Source organism: Elgaria multicarinata, chromosome 1, assembly GCF_023053635.1.
Source record: "Elgaria multicarinata webbii isolate HBS135686 ecotype San Diego chromosome 1, rElgMul1.1.pri, whole genome shotgun sequence".
NCBI lineage: Eukaryota > Metazoa > Chordata > Lepidosauria > Squamata > Anguidae > Elgaria > Elgaria multicarinata.
In genome coordinates, this window is record NC_086171.1 from 177,452,280 (window position 1) to 177,479,704 (window position 27,425).

The 27,425-nt window shown below is 41.0% G+C and overlaps 2 protein-coding genes across 13 annotated transcripts in view; one reads left to right on the top strand and one right to left on the bottom strand.

The window, feature by feature from the left end:
* TNNT2 (troponin T2, cardiac type) overlaps positions 1–27,425 on the bottom strand; it is a 311,842-nt gene that overhangs the window by 205,243 nt on the left and 79,174 nt on the right. The window lies entirely within an intron of this gene.
* The window catches only part of PPP1R12B (protein phosphatase 1 regulatory subunit 12B), a 139,691-nt gene continuing 118,362 nt past the window's right edge, over positions 6,097–27,425 (top strand). For all 12 annotated transcript variants that reach the window (XM_063143914.1, XM_063143923.1, XM_063143972.1 and 9 more), the window contains exon 1: positions 6,097–6,425. In XM_063143914.1, coding sequence (XP_062999984.1) covers positions 6,150–6,425 — 276 coding nt within the window. In that variant the 5' untranslated portion in view covers positions 6,097–6,149. The remainder of the gene's footprint in view (positions 6,426–27,425) is intronic.

The following is a 27,425-nucleotide window of genomic DNA, read 5'->3' on the forward strand; positions in this document are numbered from 1 at the left end:
ACACCCATCTGGAAGTTAACAAGAAATCTCCCTTACTTTGATGCATTTCAATAACCATCTGGAAACTCAATGTACTCAGGGTCTCATGTCTATGGAGGACTTCAGAGTGGAAGTCATCTGTCTTGGCTAGAGGATGCAATTCTGTTAGGCATACTCTGGAGTTTGTGCTATCATTTGGCCATAGTAATGCCATAAGGTTGTTTGCTGATTCAGTGGTAGGATTGCCAATTTTGGACCCCGACAAAGCTATTTTGTTTTTAGCAGCTCCATGACAGTCAGAAATTCAACTGGAAGTGACTTTATATCTATATCTATTGCTCACTGCATTCCCATGCTGGAAAATACTTCACTACATTAATTTTGTTTTGCCACTCAGCTGTTGAAGGCACTGACATCTGTGTCACAAACAGTTGTCTTTTTGTCTCAACACACACGCACACACACACACCCCTTTGGAACACTGATACATGTGAAGGTATGAAGGAGAGTCTTACAGTGCATTTCTATGCATATTTACACCTAAGAAAGTCCCACTGTGGGACTTAGTCTCAGTTAAGTATGAATTGTGCTTTCCTGTTTCCCTTACCAATCTGAAAGTGCATGATGTAAGGGGATTTTTCAGGTGTCTTTTAAGGGGCACTGAACATAGGCTGCTTGGAAGAGTGAGGTTCCTGCAGTACCTTGCATCAGTAGTCCTTAAATTCCCCACTATAGTAGGTGTAAGGAAGTTCTGGCGATAGACACCCAGAATGACTTACTTCACTCAGACTCACAAACTTTAATGAAACTGTTATAGCTTTAAAACATTTATTAAAACAATGAGTAACGTCTTTGAGCAACCTCAAATCTTATTTCCAAATCTTTTCCATTAGGTGTTATCTAAACCTTGATACAGTGTTCTATGTGTGTATGCCTACTTACCCCCTTAATGTTAAAGCATTACCCTATCACTTGTAGAGCCATTTAAACCCATTCTATACCCCCCAAAAGCTTCCTTCTCTGTGCTGTGTCAACAAACTTTTATAACCCCAATCTTACACATATGTAGTAAAATTTCAAATAAAATAATCTTACAATGAAAAAAAAATACTTTGAACAAAATGTAGAACTTTAGGTGAAAATATTCAGTCTGGAAATGTTTCCTAGATTGATACTGATAGTGATGGGTGGCATGTTGTTGATTAAAGAACATCTCAGACACATTGACAGTAACATATAACAGGCAAGAGGTGATAAGGAATATACAAATAATGTTTTGTTAAAAATGATTAATGCTGCAATCTTATGCACACTTACTTGAGAGTAAGTCCCATGGAATTCAGTTGGACTTTTGGGTATGAATGCATAGGATTCTGTTGTGAATTAGCAATATTGGCTTGTTGAACATCAATGTGTGTGTACAGATATAAATTAGGTATGGTTTCTAGGGTGCATTTTTAAGTGTCTTGCTGTGGTTAGCAGTCTCAGTGTGAAACACTGAAAAATGATTCCTACTCCACTTCCAAGTCTGATCAAACTATCTTCAGCTGAAATAGTCTAGTTTGCCCTACCATCATCCCTTTCCCTGGGGAAATCCTGAATTATCCACAAATTCACCACTCCATAAAATAATTAGGTCTCAATTTTCCCCCACTTTAGGCTAGTGGTAAAGTATAGAATACTATTTTGCTCAGGAATGCTAAAATGACCTAAGTTCAATAGCCACATTCAACCATGACACCCTTAAGTGATGAGCTTACTATTCTGTTTTGCTGAGATATTTTACAGATAAATTATTTGTGTAAAGAAAATAATTAAAATGATCAAGTGTCAAGATCCAGTGCAATCACAGATTTAATACAGATTTGTAGAAACTGGTTTGAGCTCAAAGGGATCAGTCACATGATGGAAGTGTGACTAGCTGCAACGTCAAACAATGACAAAAGCAATATATGAGAAGCAGATATGAACCAACTTTTATTTAAACTGGTATTCATTAATTCTCATAGGTGGCAGTTGACTGTGGTGTTGTAAATCAAGTAAGCAGCTCCCTCCTGCCCTCTGTGTGTGACTTCATTTTATAAACCATTTGCTTGCTCTTTTCTGAACCTCATCCAGCTTTATGATAATCCGCTTGACATGAGGTGTTCTTGAGAACTGCCAGCAGGGCTGATATCCTTTTGGGAAAAGTGCTGGCAGTTTGCTTGAGTAATGTGTTACATTCTCAGTTTCAGCTTTCTTTGCAACTTCCAGTGAAGGACTTTGTCTACCTCTCCCAGATGGAGATGCACAAGTTCCACTGAGATTATATATTCTCCCACTGAACATTGTCCCCAAATGCCAACAGGAAATTTGTGAGTCACGTGTTTAATAAATTGCTTGTTTATTAAACAAACCACCATATGATTAAAGATCACAGATGACAGCTTCTTACAAATGTTTCTAGTAACTGTCAGCCTCAGAGGTTCTGCAAGGCTGAGGAGAGAATTACCTGTATAGCCACAGAGTTGTATCAGGGAAGATTTTAATATAGTGGCAAGGAGAGGAAGCCTAATTTTCTGATTCTAAACACACACACATAAACACACACACCCGCGTTCATTGTAGCCTCCGGCAGGACTTATGGCATTTCCATTGATTATGTTCCCTCTTTTTATGTGAAGCCTTGCTGCTATGGGTTTTAAAGTTATTTATACTTACTGTTGCTCTTGGTGAAAGCCACACTCAATGACAATGGAATATGAGGTGATTCTTCATTTTTCAAATAAACAAATGAAAAATCCAGATCTGAGCACACACTCCTTCTCCCTGTGTTTGTGTCTGGTAGTGTGTATACTTCTGATATGAAGGATGGACTGTCAGGAAAGTTGGCCAAAAGGTTAAGCCTCTGAGACTGCAATCCCATACTTACTTACTTTGGAATAAGCCTCATTGAACTCACTGGGGGATACTGCTGAATAAACATGTATAAAGTTACACTGTAGGAAGGGCATTATTCTTCCACCTGGGAAGTATTGTGTATATTGATCTCTTACATTTTCTTGATGTTTTAAAAGAGACTGAGTTTTTTAAGTGCTGCAGCTAATGAGTTAACTTTTGGTTTATGGATTTTTATGAGTTTTAAAGTTGTTTATATTTACTGATGCTGTTTATTTTGTTAACAGACTTGAGTAAAAGAAAAGAGTGATACAAAAATAGGTATAGAAATAAAGAAACATTTATTTCAATTCTCAAGTGTTATTTAGTTGAAGAAAGTAACATGTTGCATTTTCCTCCAAAAGATTAATTCAGAGAAGGGAGAATGCATGGTGATACAGCTGTTGTTTTTTTGGCTTCTACGTTTGGACAAGTCTCAAGGGTGCAGCTGCCCCCTGGTGTTTAAAATGCGCTATTATACCCAGTACTTGAAGTATATTATTATTTAGGGTGCAATCCTATGCATGTTTAGACAGAAAACAGTCATACAACTCCCAGCATACCCCAGCCACGTGTTGATGTCTCTATATTATAGTTTAAGGCCTCCAAAGCAGCTCACAAAGGTATATAAATACAACATTTAAACAATACAATAAAATACAAATGTGAAGCAGCAGTATTGCAATGACAATTTAAAACTAAAAAAATCTAAAGCTTAAACAGCTTTAAGCATGCATAACGCCAGACAAAGCCCCACAAGGACAGACTATGAACAGTGAGCAGTTGGCAATACATAGTGAGTTCAGGTGTCAAAGAGATGGAATTAGGTAGCTGGATAGCAGTTGGCAAAACTGAGAAGTAGGATCAGCAGCACCAGGGACAGCACCAAATGTTGTTCCAACAATGGGCAATGCTGAAGTGAGCCATTACATCCTGTTGGACACCTAACAATTGCTCAACCAACACCCCCCCCACTGCAAAAACCCCCCACCCCCCGGCAAGCTAAGGTGCTCAGGGCTTATCCTGTGTATGATATCAGATTCCTTACTAGAAAGATCTATATCTCCAATTTGTATTCATCTTTATTCAGAATCTGGAAATACATTCCTTTCCTTGAGGATATCTGTGAGTTCTTTCACCTTGGATTCATTTTTGGTGGGCTTGGAGATTGTAGGGCCGCTGGGCCAGACTCCTCTCCCTTACGGTCACTATTCAAGGGCTGGTTCATGAAAACTCCGTTAAAACTTATATCAGAGAGAAAGCTTTATAGTGTAGCTCTTATTAGTAAAACTATGAAAATCATGTTATCTGTTCCTATCATAAATTTGATCTATGTCTTGATGAGTTCAAGGATATTGGAGATAGGTGACTTATGCAGTCACTTGGAGCCATGAGTTTGGAATTCACCTGGGCTCTTTACTCAGCTATCCAATCATCATCAGAAACAAATTGTATAAACAGTTCCTCCACTGCTCCTAAAACTCTTCAGTACCACTTACCATGTTTCCTCATTCTTTCCCCTCTTTCTTTTAACTTTGGGTGGTTGGGCACACTGCAGAGAGAAGAGTGGCCACCTGCCATATTGATTTCATAAATAATTTCCTCTGTGGGCTCAGAGGCATTCTGGGGAAAAAAGATGGTGGATGGAGGCCTGCACTTCACTCTACATTGCACCCAGTCACCAAGAGTAATTTTCTTAAAAGGTTTTGTAATTTTTATTTTTATTTAAAAACAATATCCCTTGGGACTGGTGGGACTTGTCTACAGCTACAGTAGTGCTCATGGGTACCACACAGAGACCCCAGGCATACAGTCTCTCATCTCTCTGGGCCCTATAGAAGTACTTCCTGCACCCTCTCTTTTTATTATTTTTCCTTTCTTCAACTCTCTATCTTCCTTGTTCACCTTTTCTTCAGGCCTCCATCTCCTCCACGTACCCTTCCATCAGGGTCCTTTATCTCACTCTGCTGCAACTCTGTTCCACTTCCTTAGCGTTTATTGATTTTATTTATTTATTTATTACATTTTTATACCGCCCAATAGCCGAAGCTCTCTGAGCGTTCCAGTCCTCAGCCCGTCCACATAGTCCACAGAGCCTGTGGGAAATGTTTTCATCCCAGTCAAACTGGCCACTTTCCCTTTCCTTCACAGACTATTCCATAACATCAAAATCAACTCAGACTAGAGACTGCTCTGCCACAAGGACAATACAATTGTAGGTAGCTATGCCATTGTAACATTTGTTTGCCTTTCTAATGGCTGCAATATATTTACAGTGATTCTAAAATATTTTCCTCCTATGAATGGTAACAGGTAATTTAAGTAAAGCACAGTTAGAACTGTATTGTGTGACACTTATTGATCTGACAAATTATTAAAATCTCAAATGAATACCTGAAATGCTAAGAACTAAAACGCCCACAAGATGGAGCTGATGAGGTAAGATCAGCATGGAAACAACATTTTAACCAGCTCTGGACATCCCAGTATACTGAAAACCATATTGCAGAAACATGCATTCTTCTCTTAACCCTTAAAAGAAGATTTATTTATTTATTGCATTTATATACCACCCCATAGCTGAAGCTCTCTCTATTACCCCCTCCTTCTGCACTGGTTATTTTTTTAGTGCTGCTTGCTTATAATTTATACAGTGGTGCTCAAGGGCACCACATTGAACAGCTGCTATTCCCATTTTAAAAATGGAGAATTGGGCTGAACAAGATGTGATTTGGTTAATGCTGTGCACTGAGATGGCAGAGATGGACTTCTGGTCCCAATCTAGTTGTGACAAGTAGAAGTCATACCATTTTCTTGGGTAGCCGCCTTCTCCAAATGTATGGGTGGGTGGATAGGCTGTGATTACATAGGGCCGAGGAAAGTATTGTCTGGACATACTGATGTTAACAACAACAACGTGTTTCAAGAGTTCCAGGGCTAACGGTAACGCGCCGCTCCCTTCCTTCATGAGTCTTTCCTATTCTATCCCTAGCCAGAAAATGTAAGCTGGCAGCTGTGGACCCGCCCCAAGGGTGCCTCCTGGCAGCCCCTTCGAACTACCTTTCCCATGATGCTTTAAGCTGCCTGTCTGCGCCCGCGCCGCAGTTCCTCAGGAGAGGGAGGGGGGACGCGGGGAGTTGTAAAGATGGCGGCAGGGCCATTGCGCTCTCCTCCGGGCTGTGGTGGTCGGTGCGGCTCCTGCTACTGAGGGGCTCGGACGGGTGTCGTCGTCCTCCAGAGCCGCCGCTGCCACCATGTCGGAGCCGGGGCACTTGGGGGTGAAGCGGGCCGAGTCGGCGAGGCTCCGGCGGGCGGAGCAGCTGAAGCGCTGGAAGGGCTCCTTGACCGAGCTGGAGCCGGTGACTCCCGCCCGGAGCCGGCACCGTGGCGGGGCCCGCGTTCGCTTCGAGGACGGCGCCGTCTTCCTGGCCGCCTGCTCCAGCGGCGACACCGACGAGGTGAAGCGCCTGCTGGCCCGCGGAGCCCGCCTCAACACGGCCAACGTGGACGGGCTGACGGCGCTGCACCAGGTACCCCGGGAAGGAGCACCTGCCCGCCTGCCCCACACTCTCCCCCAGGATCCCTAACGCCCCCTGCCCCATTGGGTTGAGCGGCAGAGAATGGGAGAGAGGTCGTGAGAATAGGCAACCCTGTTTTCCTCCCCTCTCCTTCCTAGCTTCCGCCCCCGAACCTTCTCGGCACTGATCCTTGCAGAAGGATTGATGACAAAATCGCCCAGGCGTTTTCTTTTGCTTAGGGTAAAGACGGCTTGTAGATAGATTATAGTTCTCTTTCAGCTTTTGCATTTCTCTCTCCCTCACTCTCTCGCCCCTCTTCCTCCTACTCTGTTTCTCTTGTGTGTGTGTCCCCCTACTCCCAATGATCGACCCACGCACAGATGGAGTAATATTCCCTGTGGGGATTGATGCTGACTCTCCTAGTCAGCAGTGTGCACAGGATTGCACCAAGGATCCATGGCATGACTCATATTCTGCAGGATCTTTCTTTTCTCCCCCACCCCATTTTGAAGAGGTTTCCCCCCTCTGCCTATCCCTGAGAAGTAACCTAGGTGAACTGACAGCACCATACAGACACATCCCTGGCAGTTGCTGTACCCTGTGGGATTGTGAACAAGTAATGTCTTGCTTGACCTATGGATGATCAGATGCACAGTGAGGGTAATGCATCAGATTTTGGACATCGTCAGTGGAACTTGAAATCAGCTTGTTTTTCCCTTACTCTCCTTGAGCTGAGTCTCCAAAACCTTGTCTCAGTGAACATATATAATGTTCCTGTGGCTACATTATGAGCATTGTCCTTCTTTCCACTGCAACTCTAACGGCTTGCATCCTATCATGACCATGCCCTTGCCATTTATTTATGTCAGTAGGAGTTTTCTTATCCAGATAGCAGTTTCCACCCAAATTGAGTATTCATACTTCTCCCCGCACTGTCGTACAAACCACATGCTTTTTGTCATTTGTTACTAACAAATAACATTTATGTGTTCTCTCACTATGAATTCCCAGAGGGAAGATAAGCCCATAGAAGTAAATTTAGTTATTCTAATTTAAACCTACCCTGCCTCCTCTTTCATCCCCCCAAAGGATGGAAAATATGGAGAAAACAGATTAGTGGGGTTTTTTGTTCGTTTTTGTTTGTTTTTTTGCAGACCAGGCCAAAGTCAGACTAGTTTGTTAAGTGTGGTCTGAAGTTTAAACTTTACACTTTAAATGGTACACTTTAAATGGTACATTTTCTTTGATTTTAAGTAACTTGATCGGTCTGGACCTATAGGAGGAGCCATCACTTCTAATGAAATACGCTTCATTAAAAAAAAAAATCTGTCAGAGCTATTTATAGAGGGTTTTTAGTTTTTTCTGTTCCTTCACTTACACGACTCTTTGGAATTCTTAAATAAAACACTGGTTTGGAAGTTAATATTGCAAAATAAGAAACTTCTAAAAAAGCTGAATATTCAGAAATGGTTTCAGCTTGACATACTGATGTGCTTCTAAAGTATTGAAGTCTTATGAAGTTATGATTGTTCTTTGTTCATTTATGAGGCTTCTCCAATAGTGGAAAGCTCAATATTGTCTTATCTACTGCCTTAATGTGTCCTGTATAGGAGTTGCTGTGATACTTTTGACTTTCAAAACTCTTTCTCTTGGCAACCTTTACAGAGAGCACAAGGTGCCAGGGTCTAAGATGAGCAACACAGATTTCTATTAATAGAATTCATAGTGTGCACCAAAAGCATCCTCAAGAGGCTCCTCCTAACATGACAAAAGCATCCAAATGCAGTCATCTCTTTTATGGTTCCTTTGTCATGTTGTTCTTTGTAATAGAGCAGAGAAGACACTTTAGACTGGAAAACATCTGATAACACATATTTGAATCTGTTGTCATTTAAACTGATATTGGCCCGGTTTGTATGTAATGAGAAGCCACTGTGGGTGAATTTCACCGTGGGCTTCTTGTTGCAGTGGCAGATGCCATTTTGGGTGGGTTATTGGTGTGGTTGACAAGCCACCCACAACCTAAAATTGCCATGGGTTCTTGGTGGCTTATCAACCACCCCAACAACCCACCCTTGCCAGGTTCACATGTAACGACAAGCTACCGCACACCCCTGCCACGGCTTGGATATTCAAAATGGCAGTGGAGGCCGCAACAAAAAACATAGTGGGGAAATTCACCCATGGTGGGTTTTGTTATATGTGAACCAGGTATCTCAAAGTAACTGTGTTCATTTGTTTGCTATTGTATGCAAATTGAACACAATGTCTTGATATTTTCTTATGAAGCTAGAATTTCTCTGAAATGGTGGGGGGAAAGTTTATTGAATGTTGAAAGAAGACAGGTGACAAGCTGACATTAATTTGTGGTGTTTTTTTAATGTAAGCTTAATAAATGTTAAAGAGCATAAATGATCTTTCAGTAATGTAGACATACATTATGCAGGATAAGCATATCTGCAAATATTTGTGCATAGTCTTAGACATGGGGAAACACAAGGAATCATGCAGGGAATGAAAATCTTACTCACTTACTATCCACTATAGCTTCTAAGTCATTGCCCACACCCCTTGAAGCATATATTTGCAGCCATAATAATAATAATAATAATTAATGAGAGACCTGACTTCTAACCCAATGCTAAGTGTTGTGCTTGCCAATAATTATAGAATTCAAGCGGTGAATTCTTCATTTAAGAATGATGCAGTTTGCCTCATAAAGCATCTGATCTGTTTAAGGCCTTGTGTGCATGTGACATTCTCTCTGGACATCACATTTGGTAGCACCTTGGTAATCCTGGGACTAAAACTACGGTCTCCAAATGAGTTAAACACAGCGCAATTGAAAACAAGGGGGTGATGCATGCTGTTGGGAAAACGACTGATTTTGCTCCCTGACACACCAGGTTTGGAAGAGAATGGGACATGTAAACAAAGTTTGTGTGTTGTTGCACATGAACAACTGTCACATCTTGTCACAGATCACCTCCATAATATCAGAAAGCTCAAGATGTGATTTTCAGCCTTTAATAATTCCAGTGGGCTGCCGATAAAATGTTGCACCAGTTGGTCAAAGTAACTGTTGGAATGATGATGTCCATCTCCGCAGCTTCATTCTTGCAGTGTGATCCCACTGAGGTAGACGCCAAGCCAGTGCAATCTTGAGCACACTGGAAATCACTCCATTCCATTTCAGTAAAAAAAACCTGGACTATCTATTCCATTCTACTTGGCTTGGTAGCATAGAACATGCTCTGTTCCATGGTCCTAATGGTTGCACTGAGTGGTTTTATTGTTGATCCCTCTCTGAAGTCAAAATCAGATGGAAATCATTTGCACAAACCCCCAAAATCATGGTGCTCTTTGTTCTCCTCATTCTCACTGGGATGATCTCCACAACAGGCCGAGTACAAGACGTTCATACTACCAGCTCTACTGCTAGGTGCTCTCTGTTACTGGTATTGATACTTGGCAGGCCCAATCTTAAATGCTATATGGTGAATGATGTGTCCCGAAATGTTTATGCTACAATTAGATGTAAATTATTCAGTGCCACTTCTGAAGACTTTCTAAAACAAGCAGAAAATTCTTATAAGATTAAAGAAAATGTTTTGAGGATCTAAGAGCTCCTAGTTTGTTTCCATGCTCAAAGTAATGGTTTTGACCTTTAAAAGCCTTCTTGGCTTAGACCAGTGTTACCTAAAGGATACTTGTCTCCACATGTGCCTGCCTGTACACCAAGATCATTCATAGAAGCTCTTTATGGGCACCTCTGAGATGTAGTGAGTGGTTATGGGGAATGGGCCTACATGCTGGTGGTACCCTAACTGTGTAATGCTCTCCCCAGGGAACTCACCTGATGCCTACCTTGATGCAGTTTTGGTGCCAGACAAAACTGCATCATTTTTATTTTCCTAGGCTCTGCACTTTTTATTTTCCTAGGCTCTGCACTTGCTTTTATACTGCTTGGTGTTCAATTCTACTGATAGCTTATAATGCTTTTCCTGGTCAATGACTTAAGAGTTTAGGGTTTAAAATGTTAGTCCTTGAGTTTTGTTCTCTGCTCCAACATCTCAGTTGAAAATACCACTTAAGAAATTAAACACTTTAATCTTTAGTTTATTTAATACTGGCCCACCTTACAGGGTAGCTGTAAATATTATTGAGATTATTATGATAAAGATTATTATGATTAAAGATTATTATGTAAAACATGTTGAACACTTAAATTATGCTATATAAATACAAAGTCTTCTTTAACCTTCCAGTTACAGTGCTTTCTGGTATTTTAGTTGGAAGATTTGTTTCATTTAATGAGAAACGCTTTAAAGATTAGTTAACAGATGGGAAAACTTCACCCTAATGACTTCCTGAATTGTGGTGGTGTTTGATTTGAAATAGCAGTCAAAATCAAGCTAGTAGGGGTGGGGGGTTAGATTAACAGTGTACAACAAACTATAGTTGACCTAATGGGTTGTTGCTGTTGCAAATAAGTATTTTGTGTAAAGAATTAGTCACTGGGGTCAAAGCATGAGCAGGAAGGATTTTCTCCTTTCATCAAGATGTGCAAGTTAAGTCAATATCATACTCAGGTGAAGCTTAGTTTGGACAAGTTAAAATTTTAGCAATGATAAACAAACTGCGAAAGTTAGATTATTCACTAATTTCATTGTTGCTTGTCTGATTAACTGATGTTTATGCACAAACATGTTAATATATCAGGTGAAACCTAAGCTTGACTCATGGTAAACTCAGTTGGAGCAAACAGCATACAAACATGCCTTATGAACCTTCAGGTTACCTGTTTTACAGTGATCATGCATCAGCATGTTGTTCAATGAACGTTGCTGTTCATTTTACATGCGAACATGAATTTTTGTTTTTTAAATCTTATCAAAATTGTTTCCAAGTGTTTTTGTTCTAAGAGTTAAATAATTGTTTTAACTTCTTGTAAAGACCTTATGGCATTATTTATGGTACCTATTAGGCAGCCTTATACTAAGTCAGATAATTGGTCCATCTAATTATGTAGTAGACAGGTAGTGGCTCTCCAGAGTTTCAGGAAGGATTCCTTACTAGCTGTACCTGGAGAAGACTGGAATTGAATTTGGGTCCTTCTGCATGGAAAGCATTGTCTGCCATTGAGCTATGGTCCCTTCCATAGTCCCTCTCACTTCTGTGATGTAGGTTACCTCTTTTCTCTCTTAAAGGTATATGATAGCCTCTTGCTTTGACATGGCTTGTACTAGTCAAGATATACTAAAGCTGCAGTCATAGGCATGCTTACTTGGAAGTAAGTCTCATTGAATTTAGTGGGCTTTGCTTTCCAGTAAATATGCATAGTATCAGGCTGCAAGAAATCTTCACTATTCTGCCTTCTATTGAATACTTGATATGGGATGCCCTTTCCAGCTTAACAAAACAATTAAAAAAATTCTGACACTTTACAACAATCTAGAAGCTATTACCACTGAAGATGCATTTTTGTCCATCTCTCAGTCTCAGTTGTCACTTTATCAGAGCTTGGTTGTATGTATTGTCATTTACCTTTTTCCCCTCCTCACCTTAATACTTCACTATTGTTTTCCTAGTTGATTTAGGAATTCTCAACTGTTCTACAGTTTGTCCAGTTAAATATTGGATTTGTTCTCTCTGGCTTTTCCTTTAAGGTGACATCTTTTAGGGCACAATCCTGTGCATGTTTAGAGAGAGAGAGAGAAGTCCTACAACTTCCAGCATTCCCCAACCAGTATGCATTTCCCCTCTAAACATGCATAGAATTGTGCCCTAAGGCTAAAATTATAGACAAAATTACTAGAGTATTTAGTGGGAGTTATTTCTCAAGAAACAACCATAGGACTGTGTTTTTCATGTTGCTACTGCTCTGCGCCTATTGAGAGTTGTAAGATAGAAATTAGGCGGCTTTGCATCACAGGTTTGGAATAACTATTCTGCTATTGTGATTTCTCTAAACCAGTGGTTCCCAAACTTTTTCAGGTAACCGCCACCTTGGTTCCACAAACTCATGCCCACTGCCCCCTACCCTACACTGTGAAAATCATTATTCAGAATATCGTTTTCAACGACCCACTAAGGAAGATAATAACAATAAAATTCAAAATAGTAACAATTAATTGAATATTTATTCAAAATCCAATCACATTCTTTTAGTTTATTCAATTAAACATTATTGATGAACTTGATCCAATGATATCATCTTTTCAAAGTCTGATAGTCATTTAGCAAGAATATTAGATATCACGTTTAGTAACTCACTATTCTGTAAATTCTTAATGTGATGGATGGGCTTGATGAAGTGATACCAGTTTCCCAATGTCTGGTTTAAAGTCACTTAACATGAGACTTAAATCACCACGTTTAGTAATCTGGAGTCAATGTCTTTGCTTGGAGAGAAGTAGGCAGACCACACTAAAACCACATTCCACCAAATATGATGTTGGAAATGCAACCAGGAGCTTCTGAACCACTCTCCATAGTGCAGGATAGCAAACAGAAATTTCCTTCTGTAATCAAAACTCCTGGTATGGAAAAGACCACCCTGAGCGCCCTCTGCCGCCCCTTTGCCTCTTAGCGCTCCCTGCTGCCCCCTTGCCTCTTATCGCCCCCCTATGCAATCCCACTGCCCCCAAGGGGGCAGTACCTCCCACTTTGGGAACCACTGCTCTAAACTGTGCTTAGGCAGTGGATGGCAGTGATTTGATAAAACATTCAGCTACTCTGGCCAGAAAGGGCCACTTCCAGTGTTTAACTTCTGTATGCAAGTTTGCAGTAGAAATGGGTTTGACTCTGTCTTTTGGGAATTCTGAGAAAGGGAGGGATCAACTTCTTATCCATAATCATATCAGGAAGCAGGGGAGGCTTCACTGAGATTTTGGGGTTGTGCTGGATAGCTGGATGAAAATGTCAGTCCAGTGTGTCATTTGATATTGAGCATAATTAGAAAAGGAATCAAAACTGGCAATATCAATAAAATAAATCTATAGTGTGACCATACTTGGAATACTATGTACAGTTCTGTTTACCCACCTCAAAAATGTTATTGTAGAGTTGTTAAAAGGTGCAGAAAAGGGCAACCAAAATGATCCAAGGGCTGAAGCAATTCCTGTATGAGGGATCATTACAACATTGAGGGCTTTTTAAATTAGAAAAAAGGTGAGTAAGGAGGGACCTGATAGAGGTGTATAAAATTATGCATGGTCTGGAGAAAGTGGATAGGGAGACATTTTTCTCTATCTCATGATACTAGAACTTGTGGGCATCCAATGAAGTGGAATGGGGGACATTCAGGACAGATAAAAGGAAGTACTCTTTCATACAGCACATAATTAAACTATGGAATTTTCTGTCAGAAAGGGTATTAATGGCTTAAGTTTGGACAACTTTAAAGAGCATTATTAGACAAATTCTTGAAGAATAAGTCTATCAGTGGTTTACTTAGTAACGATGGCTATATCTTAATTCCAGTATCAGGGGCAGTATATCTTTGTATGTCAATTGCTGGGAACACAAATGCTATTGCTCTCGTGTCCTGCTTGTGGGCTTCCCATTGGCATTTGGTTGGCCACTGTGCAAACAGAATGCTGGACTAGATAGGCGTTTGGTTTGATCCAGCACAGTTCTTTTTATGTTCTTATTGACTTGCATACAGTTGCCTTATGTTGCACTTTTGAAAGGGGAGAGTAACAGAAGATGGTATCCCTACTGGGCTATTTCAACAGTTCGTCCTTAAAAATTGTAGCTGTATTTTAAAATAGTAGTTCCTTCATTGCTCTGGTAATAGCTAATCTCCCTTGACTAGGCAACAGGTGCCTGTGGAAATGAGGAACTATGGCTTTTAAAAAGATGTCTGCTGCTGGTTGCTGTTGCCTGTTCTGACTGCTGAAGTTAGCCCCTACCATTCCTCACTATTCTAAAAAAGGGGAATAATAATAATAATAATAATAATAATAATAATAATAATAATAATTTATTTCTTACTTGCCTCTCCACTTGGATCAAGGCAGGGAACAACAGTGAATATAAAACACAAAACTGATTAAAAACATAGTATACATGATTAAAACATCCTTAAAACATTCTAAAAACATTCTAAAATTTCACTGGATAGGCCTTGCCAGAATAGATCAGTCTTTATTGCTTTTTTAAATGCTAAAAGACTGTCAAGTTGACGAATCTCCTCCGGCAGGCCATTCCACAGTCTGGGAATGATCCTCTGGGTAATACCTGTCAGCCTAGTTTTGGTTGACTGAAGTAGATTCTTCCCACAGGACCTGAGTGTGTGGGGCAGATTGTATGGGAGAAGGTGATCCCACAGGTAACCTGGACCCAAACCATGTAGGCCTTTAAAGGTAATAATCAACACTTTATATTTCACCCAGAAACTAATTGGCAGCCAGTGAAGAGATTTTAAAACTGGTGTAATGTGGTCACCCCTAGGTGTACCGGTGACCAACCTGGCTGCCATATTTTGGACTAATTGAAGTTTCTGGACTAGGCACAAAGGTAGCCCTATGTAGAGCACATTGCAGAACTCGAGCCTCGACGTTACCAGCGTGTGCACTACTGTCTTTAGGTCTTCCGACTCTAAGAAGGGGCGCAGCTGGATCTGATCTACCCATAGCGTACCTCTTTAGAATGATGACATGTGAACCAAGAATTGTTACTTTGAAGAGAAATGATTGCAGACTGTTACTAAATAAATGTAATTGTTCTGCTTAGTGGTAAAATGTGACATCTTGGACATAATCACTTTTCCCCACTTGTAAAGGATTTAATTTTTAGTAACTGATAGGCAATCTTAATGTATGAAATCATTGCTTAAAAACAGTGAAATAACCTTGCAGTGGGCCATTTATGGGTAACCTCTACCTTTTGCTTTTCTAGCATTCGTCATCAGAATTTGTGAAATCTTCTGAATGAAGAATGATCACCTGCTATTAGTCTTTTATGTGTCATTGTTGTTTCAGGTCCAGACTAAACTTGGCTCATAGATACTCTGAACTACTGAATTGATCTGACACAGCAACTGCTCACAATCCATTTCCGGACCATATGAAAAACAGGCTTCTATTAATAACTTGTTCACTTTAGTCTTCCAAGCAGATACTGTTGTTTCTTTGCATTGCCTTTGAACTTTAATTTGATCTACAAAGATATCACAAGTGACTTATTGAATGATTTCAAAATCAATCTCTATTGTCCCTTAACAAAGTAAAGGATGTTTTGCCATGTCAGGTAAAGACTAATAGGTCCTAACTATAAAGTTGGAGCAGTCCCAGGTGACAACATTTTAATCTTTCTGGTCACTTACGAGATTAAATCTTTTTGTGAATAGGAAGGCAGTTAGGTACTTTCTACACTTCTTGTTCTACAGGTGAGCAAGTGCACATTTTCTCTTCCAATTAACAGTTTAATTTTATGTGGAGGCAGTAGTTGATTTGGTAGCCAGCCATTAATTTTGGCCTCTGATGACCCCTTCCCTGAATGCTCAGTGTGGGGAGAATGGTGGGATCTGTCTCTCAAATTGTGTCGCGCTTTGGAGGACGTCCAGAGGAGTGCATGTCTCGTGACCTTCCATATCATATGATGCAAAGCGAGAGCCCTGAGGCATTTCCTGAAGCATTTGGCACAGCTCCCTAGTTCTCATTCCCTAAGCCGAAGTACATATAACTGAAATAACAATCTATTATTTCCTGTTTCTTCTGTGTTACCACATGTCCACATCCATATGTGTAATGTTCACATGTGCAGAAGAAACATATATTTTTGGGAGGTCTTTAAGAGTTGCAGCATGCCTTGGAGATGTTACACTTACAGCCTAGTGCCAAATGTCGACATAGGAGGATAGTAGGTACTAGTCACAACTGGTTCAGGCCAGGGAACAAGTGGAGCCCTCTGAAGTCTCTTTACCAGCACTTTCTCTGGGAAAGGCTTGAAGGGGGATCACAAGTACTACCAAGCCATGCATTCCCTGTGGATCCCTAACTAAACCGAAACTAAAACAGTAAAATTAAGAAGGATAAGAAGAGGAGTAGACCTAACCAGAGAAGGGCTGGAACAGCCTGAGTTGTCCTCAAAATTGGCCTTTTCAAAATCACAGACGGAGTAACCATTTTCCTCTACTCTAGAAGAGGCAATATCTGTGTTCCTTTTTTGCATGTACATGTCTCGTGCACACTACTCTCCCCTTTCCATATTTGGTATTGGGCTCCTTGGGGACAACTCTGCATTCTAATTGTAGGTTGGTTTTGAAGGGTCAGTTATCTGAAGGAGGGTTTTCCCAAGATCAAAGAGGAGAAGGGTACCATAATGCTAGTGGGATTGTCTTTCCCCCCTCTATGGATGATGAGTGTAAGGCAAAAATGTGTTCTGTTTGCATGTTTTGAGTGGAGGTTGCAACCTTTAATGGGAGCTAATGTGTTTACTGGTAGTGGAGTTTTCCCTCACCAGGCCAATTCAGGGTGTTCTTTGGAAGACGTGATGCGTTTAGGTCTGGGCAGGAGGAAGGTATTTGCATATATCCAGAGTTCTCATGCTGCTATGCATAACTGGCAAGAAGCCCACCTACTGATTAATGTCAGAGGTCAGCAAGTACAAATTGTAATCTTTTTGTTCTAAGTATCTGTTTTACTTAACATCCCCTGACAAAACAGAGATCTGAAGTCAAGAAGTGAGCACCAGCCTTCGTTTCCTTTCTCTTCTTCTACTCCCTTTCCCTCCACCAATTTGAGGTTGGAATCAATCCTCTTGTGACTTATAAAGTACCACACACAGTGCTGGTGCTAAATACATAAGTTAGCAACAAATGAGAGTCACATTACTTCTGGCTTTCTTCAAAGCCTCCTGCAAAGGGAGGTAAAAGACCTCCCCCAATATGCTTTGCCCATGCAAGGGTCCTTGGAAATGGGCATGGTTGGTCTGTCCTTCACACCTGTCACAAAGTGAAAACAACCCCCTCCAAGTTCCCTGAGAAGTGCAGACATGGTACGCAGTGTACTCAGTTGTGCAGAGGTAAAGAACATGTCTCTCAACTCCTGTGTTCTGAAATACCTCACCTCTCCCCCCTTGTGAATGCAGAGTGCCATGGCATGCAATGCTATAATGCTGCTTACATTTCTTCTATTTAAAACAGATTTAAAGTAACCAATAAATACATGGTTAGTTAATAAGATTTAGAAAGTACATATTTTTTCTCAGCAAGCGAGAGCTCCTGCTAACCTGTGATCCATTAAGCATATATAAAATTTATTATTGCATTTATATCCCACCTTTTTTCCTGCAAGGAACCCAAGGCGGCATACATAATCTTCCTCTCCACTTTATCCTCACAACAACAACCCTGTGAGGTAGGTTGGGCTGAGAGTCTGTGACTGGCGCAAAGTCACCCAGTGGGTTTCCATGGCTGAGTGGGGACTAGAACCCGGATCTCCCGACTCCCAGTCTGACACTCTAGCCACTACACCACACTGGCTCCTATGTCCAATGGCATGCTGATTGAATTTGCCTTGACTAGGGCAGAATAACCATAGGAAGCTGCCTTATATTGAGAGACCATTTGACCTATCTCGCCAAATGGTCTCACTCATACTATCAACACTGACTCGCAGCAGTACTCCAGGGTTTCAGGAAGGAGTTTTTCCAGCACTATCTCAAGAACTTGGGGGCTTCTGCATGCAAAGCAGCTGCTTTACCACTGACCCTGGATTTAGGGAGTTGGGTATATGAAGTGGGTCATGAAATGTGGAGCAGTGGATTGGATTATATATATATTTAAAAAGCTGGTCATATGGCTTCCTAAAGAGCTATTCAAGTTACTGAATCTTAGTAAGAATCCATGTTTTTTGTTTTACATTTGATCTTTTATTTTCTGCATTGAGTAGCCCTAGTTCTTTATTATATCACCTTCATGCATATAATTTTCTTGTATGGATTATATATAAATTAATGTTAATGTTGTTTGGTAGAATCCTATTGTATTTTGAGTCAGTGCCCTTAACAGAGTTATCTAAACATGTTTTCTTAAAAGTCACACTGAATTCAACAGGACTTTACCTATATTAGGCTTGTTAAGTATTTGGAAGCTTGGAAGATGACATTAGGTCCACTTGTGAGTGTGTTCCACTGAAATATTGATATTCAGCTTAAATGTGTTTGGGATCAGAGTTGTAGACCTATCTTTTCGAGGCAATATGTGTTCTAGTTTCCTAGAGGAAAGAACTAACTTCTTATGGCTTGCCTATGTGGCTAGATGTGGCTGATGCTAGCAATGCATTGCTGTAATGACAGTATAATGTTGTTATTATTTTGTGATACAACGTTGATGTATCTTTTGAGCTTTTCTTTCAAAAACTTTTGTGGTGACACAGAAAAGCTACTAACATTCTGAAAGGCTGCTGTCTGCATTCTGATATCTGGAGAGTTCTTAAGGTACTCCCAGGCCTAATCTACACCAAACAGGACACAGCACTATGAAAGCGATATGTAAGTGGTATATAAAAGGCAGGAGCCACACTACTGCTTTATAGCGGTATTGAAGTGCACTGACAACTGTTGGGGCCCATTGACACATACCATATATACCATATACTTTCATAGTGCAATATCTTGCTTGGCATACATATCCCCAGTATCCCTGAAAAGGGATATTCTACCCACACCCCACACCCAAGAAACTGAAGAGCCATGTAGACATGTGTTAGAAACACTGTGTGCTACTTTTTGTGGTGCTTCTAGATTGAGCATAATTTGACTTAATCCTTGTCTAAACATAAACCCTAGTCTTTTGTGGCTGCAGAGAGTACCTCCCACATATGAGAGGTAACAGGTGCAGTGAGTAGGCATGAGTCAGCACAGTGCCTCACAATAACCTATGTGGACTCCACTGTCAATCTTACTTGAATGTCAGTTCTAAAGTTCACTAGTGACACAATTTCAAAATTGTCTCATTGCTCTTTTAAGGAGATAGGCAGGAGGAGAAATCAAACATGTAGGCTTCGAAATTACTAGAGATATGAAACGCAAAGGAACGAACAGATGGCAGGGAGCACATAATGGTACTGACTTATCTCTTCCCAGTAAATGAAGAGAAATCACTAAATCAATAGCTGAAGACTCTTATTTCTGTTGAATAGTTGGGTGGGAATGGGGAGATGACTGCATATTATGGAAGTCGTTTTCAGTGCATGTCCTAAGTCTTGAATCTTTATCATGTGTGTGTGCTTTCTCCTAACAAATGAGTAAAACTCATTAATGGAGCCTATAGTGAATCCAGGGGAGAAAGTGAATCCAGGGCAGAGCCCAGTTCAAAATCTGTATTCAGGTTTGGTAAAGAGTTGTTGGTTTGTTTAAAAGAAAAAAAGTGTGTGTGTGTGGGGGGGGGACTGGCTTTCCCTTGCTAGTTTTGGCAGTGGGCCTAACAAAACACAAACAGGCACACACCCGGCCATGTTGTTCTCATCCCTTTACAATTCTAGATCTGTGACAGTTTTACCAGTCTTAACACGGGTGTAATCCCCTTTGAACCCAGTGGGACTCATTTCTGAGTAAACATAGAGAGGATTGTACTGGTTGTCAGGTACTAATCTGTCAAACATAATGGTGCATAGAAGTGTTTATTCCTGTCTACTTTCAAGTCTAGTATGTTATAATAGTGTGACTTCAGTTGTCAAGACTCTTTCCATTTTAGTGGAACTGTTGTGGTCCATTAATGTGTTAAATTGGGAGAGGGGATCTCAACAATTAAGACAGCCACCCCCAACCTGGTGCCCTCCAGATGCTTTTTTACTTCCAACTCCCATCATCCCCAGCCAGCATGGCCAATGGTCAGGAATGATGGAAGTTATAGTCCAGAACACCTGGGGAATACCAGATTGAGGAAGGCAAAGTTAAAGCTTAAGTAACCTGTGAAAGATCCTGAGTTTACAGCCTTGCTTAAAAACATAAGAATCATTTTTCTGGATGAAACAGCAGTCTGTGTAGCCCCACATTCTTTACATGATTTCCAGAATCCAGCAGGCATAAGTGGTCCATTAGAAATTGGCCTGTGGTGGACTGTAGTCTACTATCTGTCTAAACCTTGTGAAATATGTGAAGTAAAATGCATGCATATATTTGGTTATGGAGAAGGCTACTAAGCTTCTACCAGAGGGGAAGGTTGGAGCGTATATTTTTAAAGCTGCCTCTCAATATAAATATTACCAGACTGGCTCTCACAATAAAACAAAAAGAAACATTAAAACAACAATAAAACTAAACAAATTAATGCAGTAAATAAAACTACCAACAATAAAAGTATTAGCAACTTAAAATCTCTACTACTTTATGGGTTATTCCCTCGCTTCTGATAACTTTACAGTGTGGTTTCCCAGCCTCCCATTGTTATCATCTGCACTGTCTTTGTCCTCCAGACTTGCATTATAGCTTGTTTTTTTCCACCTCCACCAGTTTTCAGCTGAACACTTGTTCTATGCATTAAGATTGAAGCAGCTTCCTGCACATAAAAAGTCTACTTCTAAGTTTATGTTGTACCTAGAAAGAATCTCATGATAAAACCTTTTGTATTCTGCAGTATTCTTGCACCGCATGATGCCAACAACTGCAGGGCCTGTTGTCAGTTGGGGAGAATGTTATGTAGCAGTTATATTGGCTCAGCAGCAGAGACAGAAGATTAAAGGATACGGAAGTGGCAAATAGTAGAAATGATCCCACAATACCTGGGAAAATATTTAATGAGAAGTTCACTGCAGGAAGGAGGCATTTACATAAACTGCTAGTAAGATGGGCGAGTTAAATTTTTCTGTCTTTACAATCAATGTGAAATACTGATTTTTTGTTGGAATGTGAAATTACTGTTAAACTGGATGCTAATAAACAGTTCTGCACAATATTTCTGACTGACCTCTGACAATATTTCTGACATCACTAAAACTAATAAGACAATATTCATACTTCACTTCCATTCTGTTTTTCCAATTAACCTAGAGAAAACACTATGATCTTGTTTTATTACCAGGTACTCACAGTTTAAAGATATTATAGTTTTGCTTAGGGAAATCTGTTCATCCTCATGTGCACCTAGATATTTTCTGGAAGGCTTTGTTTGCTTTGGATAACAAGTGAAGTCTATAGTAATTTCCATCAGAGGGAATTTTATTATTAATCTGTATTATTATTACATTTTACAGCCGTCAATATATACTAGAAATTTCCAGCCAATGAATTGACTGAAAACACTCTGGAAATAGGTTGTCTGGCTTCCAGTGATAGGGACCTTACAGAGATAATTCTTAATTGGAAGAGTATAGCAATGTGCTGCATCACCTAAGTTCCAATGTGTACTTTACATGTCACACAGACCTGATTCACAGGATTATTGTGGCCTAAACAACCCATGGTGGTTTGTATACGCCAAAGTGCATGCCAGTAGCCTTTTGCCTAATTATCCGCCTGGCTTGTCATGTCATCCATATCCAGAGGGAATGGCTTGTTGGAGGGGGAAACAACCCTCAAATAACTGATGGTCTGTTTTGAGTAGGGCTGTGCACCCCCTACCTGAACCGCTTTGGAACCCGATCTGGACCTTCCGGATCGGGCCCAAACCAGTTTGGGTCGATCCGAACCTCCCCCGATCAGAACCAGATCCAGAATGAGATCTGGAGGTCCGAATCGATATTCGGCCCCCATTTTGCCCCCCCTTCCCCACTTACTTGCCTCCGCGGTGGACGGAAGAGGCAGGTAAGTGGGGAAGGGGGGGACAAAATGGGGGCCGAATAAGCCCCCCTCTCCCCTTACCTGGCTCCTCCATCCGCCACCACATAGACTGCGGCGCAGGAGCCTGTTTCCATCCTGAGGCCTGGGCTGCAGTTGAAGCCTCCCACTGGACTGCGACCGAGCCAGATAAGTAGGGGTAGGGGGCTTACCTGGCACCAGCAGCGCTATAGTCTTTCCAGCGACAGCAGCGGAGCCAGGTAAGGGGGCGGGGGAGGGGGCTTACCTGCGTCCATCGCGGTCCAGGCGGCAGCTTCAACTGCGGCCTGGGCCACAGTTGAAGCCGCCGCCCAGACCACAACGGAGCCTGGTAAGTGGGGGGGAGGGGGGCTTACCTGCATCTGTTGCGGTCCGGGCACCGCCCGGACCTCAATGGACCCAGGTAAGCCCCCCTTCCCCACTTACCTGGCTCTGTCGCCGTCGCTGCACGGACCGCGATGGCAGCGAACAGGGGAGCCAGGTAAGCTCCGAAGCTTCAGAATGGTCTGAATCACTTTGGACCATTCCAAATCGCTTCAAGCCGATTCAAACCTCCCCCAATCTGATCCAGAACCGGGCTTTGGAGGTCTGGATCGGCTCACTCCGCTTTGGATCTGGGGATCCATAACGGAGCGGAGCACCCCCCTAGTTTTGAGGATTTGAGGGTTGTTTCTCCCTCAATAAGCCATGATAATGTTTGAGCGCAAAGTAAATGTTGTGTTTGGATGACAATGATTGCTCAAACCAGGCCCTAGTAAACTAGTTTCCATATCTCGCAGATAGATGTCAGTTTCTAAGTTTTGTTGCGATGATTTTTTTAAAAAAAATGTTTTAAAGAAAGCACAAAGTAGGAGTAGGGGCTGGTGTTCAATTCTAAATGGCTCCCATAGAGTTCTATCAACAAAAGTAAACTCTGTGCAGTCTCGGGACACAGTTGAGTGGAGGGGAGAACGTGACCTGCACACTAGTGGCTGGACTCATTGGGGCAGGCAACACCCCGTTGGTGTCCACCTCTGCCTGACAATAGATTCCTTCAGTTTCCTTATAAGTTTAGTCAGGCAAACTCACTGGAGTAGGTTGCATAGAACTGGCTATAAATTATACCATGTAATTCTAACTTACTAAAGTAGATTTACCGGTAGGTAGATCCCAAATCTTTGACCAGAATGCAAGGTCTTGTGAGAATTCTAGCTTTTACTTTTATAAGGTATATAGTTTGGGTGAAGTTTGAACATGCAAAAGCAAACATTTAGATTGGGGGGAAATGTCTGCAATATTGAACAGGCTGCCCTCACTGTACTGATAAAGCTGAAAATGATGAGGTTTGAGTGCAAAGTAAATGTTGTGTTGGGAGCAGTACCATGACATCGAATGGTAGTATCGTTGCCCGTAGCATTTTAATCCAAGGTTATAAGACCAATGATAGAGCCATAATCTATCTGTATGTCTCTGTAGTATGTGATTATCATTTTAAGGTGGGAGAAATCTTCAGTTTGAGTGGTGTAATAAATGACCAGTCATTGGCAGAGGGAGGCAATATGGAGAATGACTAATGGGAAGCTTTTGAAAGAATGGGTGCAAGATGGCTAAGACTGATGTGTCAATAGTGATATAACCTTTGACTGTGCTGGTGTTCAACAAGGAAATCTGGGAAATGTTTGAGGCAAGTCCTGACTATCTCCTGAAAAAACAGGGGGAGTTGCCTAGATTGACAGAATTGCTGGCAACTGAACCCCCCCCCCCATTGGTGTTTGGAGATTTACCTGAACGTTTTCTGGCAGTGTCACTTCTGATGAATGTTCTGAGTGGTAAGCTCTGATCATGGGGTATGAAGGCAAGGGCATACCTTCCGATGCTGACAATTGCTAGTGGTGACAGTTGCAAGGCTATTTTGGGCATTTTATTCTCTCGTTCTTTGAACTCATGTGTCTGCTCCCAGACACTATTAACCCTGACACTGTTCAGCTGTCTGGAGGCTTGCCTTTATGTGATGGGGATCTTTGCCCACGTTACATTCATACTGACAAAATAAAACTGCTACCTTCTTGAATGAAACAGAATTAAATGTTGGCCTCATTCTTATCTGGTCCAGAGTGGCTTGAGAGCCACTTCCCTATGGCATGATCCTATGCTACTAATGGTGTGTGTGTGAATATTGGAAATGCAGGTGTGGATCCAGTCATGTCAGTCTTCCCACATGATCATCATCCCACCTCTAGACATTAGAAGGTGACCCATGTGTTCAGCCCTGCATATATATTTCACACCACAGAGAAACAGCTCCCACAGCACCCTCTGTGTTACACTCTTTCAGAAAGTTGGATATAGTGCGTTTTTGAAATTTAGTGCTGAAACTGGAATTTTACAAACATTGACCTCTTATGCCATTTAAAGAGCTAGCATGAAAGCGCGAACCTTGGGCATGGACCATGGAGTTTGAATCCCCGTTCAGGCCATGAAGTTCCATGGATAAACTAGAATTTGGAAAGACTGGGAGGGGGAAGGGAAAATCAAGTTTCTCCCTCTAACTGACCTCAAGCATTGATCTGAAGATAAAATGGGGTAACCCTTTCCATGTATTCCGTTGTGAGCTGCTTGGGGAAAGGGTTTGGTATAAATGTGAAGTCCACATAGAACTTGGGAGTTGATGATGTTGGTTCTCAGGTTGCCCAAATTTGATTTGGGGTGTAAATGAAACTACATATTCTATGGATGTACAGAATAATAATGGTAAGGAATGATAAGGGTGTTTAGCTAGCTTTACAGATCCCTTTTGAAGTGTTCCCCCAGGCTTTCTGAAGGGTGCTTGAAACCAATTTCCATAATAATTTTGGGGTTTTAGGTTTCAGTTCCTTCATGGGTTTGATTGCTTTGCTGAATACTTTTATATTTTTCAGCAACTAGATGTTGACACAAGTGTAATAAACCACAAATGATAAAGTTGAGTATCTCAGGATTTTATTTTGAAATGTAAGGCTTACTCTATCTTATTATCTCATAGTTCCATATTTCATAAGTAGCTTAACTTTCATGCATTCCTCTAACAGTACTTTGTTGAAGTCAACATGTATAAACATTAATTAAACACTAAAAACATACACATTTTTAGTTCAGTGGTTTATAAACTATGGTCTGGAAACCATTTGTGGTCCCTGAAATGAAAAAGATAAAAGAAATTGAGGTTAAAGAGGCAAGCCATTTTTTAGAAAATCTTTTAGTTTAGGTGTGAACACTTAATCTGAAAAAAGCCTTATCTGTTAAGTGCTCGCTGATGTGCTTGAGTCTTTAAAAACTGCCAGTTATGTGTGTAGATGGGTCACCTCCTTGGTAGCTTTCTTGCAAAAAAATAAATACTGCTGCTATGTTCACTAGATCAGAAACTTTTTAAGCATCCACCCTTATGGTGGATGTAAGTTGGTAACATGTGGGTGGTCCCTATAGAACAAGCCGAACTACCATTTAAGAATCACCAATTTAGGTCAAATATTGATCTGTCTGTAACTGATTATAACTGATTAGAACAGTGGGCTTCTAAATAGCTTTATATCTCCTATTATCTTTTTTTGTGGAAAATATTGGCCAGCATTGTCCAAAACACTTTTTTAAGTTTGTTAATGATTGCTGGACATGGCATAGTACCCTGTCTGCATATCCAATGCTTACATTGACACTAATTCACTTGGCACCACAATTGTTAATAAGAGGAGGATTTCAGATTTGATTCAGTTTTGCATTTTTAGTTAATACTTCATTCCTGGTTAGTTCTGCTACCAATAAAAATATGGGTTGTGTAATGTGAAATTGTGTGATGTCATAAATAAGAGACTCATGGACAGGAGGTACTTGAGGAGTTCCACCAGGATTTAATAACTTTCACCCCGGCATCAATCTCACGCTAGACCAATATATGCAACAGATTCACTTTCTCAACACTACCGTGGAACTATATAATGTACCTATAAGCACTGCTTGTACACAGCCTTGTATCAGAAACCTACTGACTACTACCCATATGCTTCCAGCATCCGCCCAGTACAAAATCCATTGTCTTCAGCCAAGTCCTATGATACAACTCTTTGGATTGAGATTCACAACTTAAGGAAGTACAGTAAGCATTTCTTAAACTATAATACACACTCAGTGAAGTGTGTTTGTATGTGGGGGGGGGGGGTGGAATAGCTGGAGAAGGCCAGATTGGTAACCAGGATTAATTTACTCCAGGACAGACCTAGAAAAGGAAACCTGTAGATTCCAGCTGAAATGGCTCAAATGTATCATCAGTGATCTACAGCCCAACCTAGATCATGACTCTTCTCTCTCTCCGACCTTGGGTGGTAGGTCTGTACTTGCTTACAGATGCCCTCCCCAACCTAAAACAGCTACAACAAGCCACAAAAGAATGCAAACATGAGGACCTAACCCTGCAACAAACACAGATACCTGTTCTGTCCCTATACCTACTTTGGCAACACTATTACAGGGCCTAATCATGTCACCCACATCATGAAGTGTTCATTCACTTGCTCATCTTCCTTTATGATATATGCCATTTTATGTCAGCAGAGCGCTTCTGCATTCTACATAGGGCAAATAAGTCAGCCTCTTCAGAAAAGAACACATGGACATCAGAAATGGGAATATTTAAAAAATAGTGGGAGCATCCTTCAGCCTCCCAGGATACACTTTCACTGACCTTAAAGTCACTGTCAACTTCAAAGGGAGATTAGCATGAGTGACTGATGAAGTGGACTTTAATCCATGAAAGTTTATCCCAGAATAAATTTGTTACTCTTTAAGGTACTACAAGACTCTTCGTTGTTTAGGTTGGATATAACACATGTTGATGGGCAGCCATATAAATACAATAAACAAACAAAAACAAATACAAATAAGTGGAAGCATGGAGTCTTCCTAATTGATTCTGCCCTGTCAACCATTGTGCAAGCACCAGCATAAAGCTGCACACAACAAAATATCTGTCACAGTATGCAAAATGTGAAGCATGATCCAGGTAGAAGCATGTACATGTGATGCCTTTAGATATTAGGTGTGTTGTGAGGAGTGAAGGGAGGCACATGTTTTAGAAATTTTCCGATTTTGATGCAAACCCTAATGGTTGGAGAAATTAGGCATGCTTCAGGGTTGGGTTTGGTTTACAATAAGGAACTTTGGCCTTGGGGTTTGCTTTGAAAAAGAGTAAGCCTTAGTTAGAGAGTTAAATAATAAACAGTTAAAGGTATGGAAATA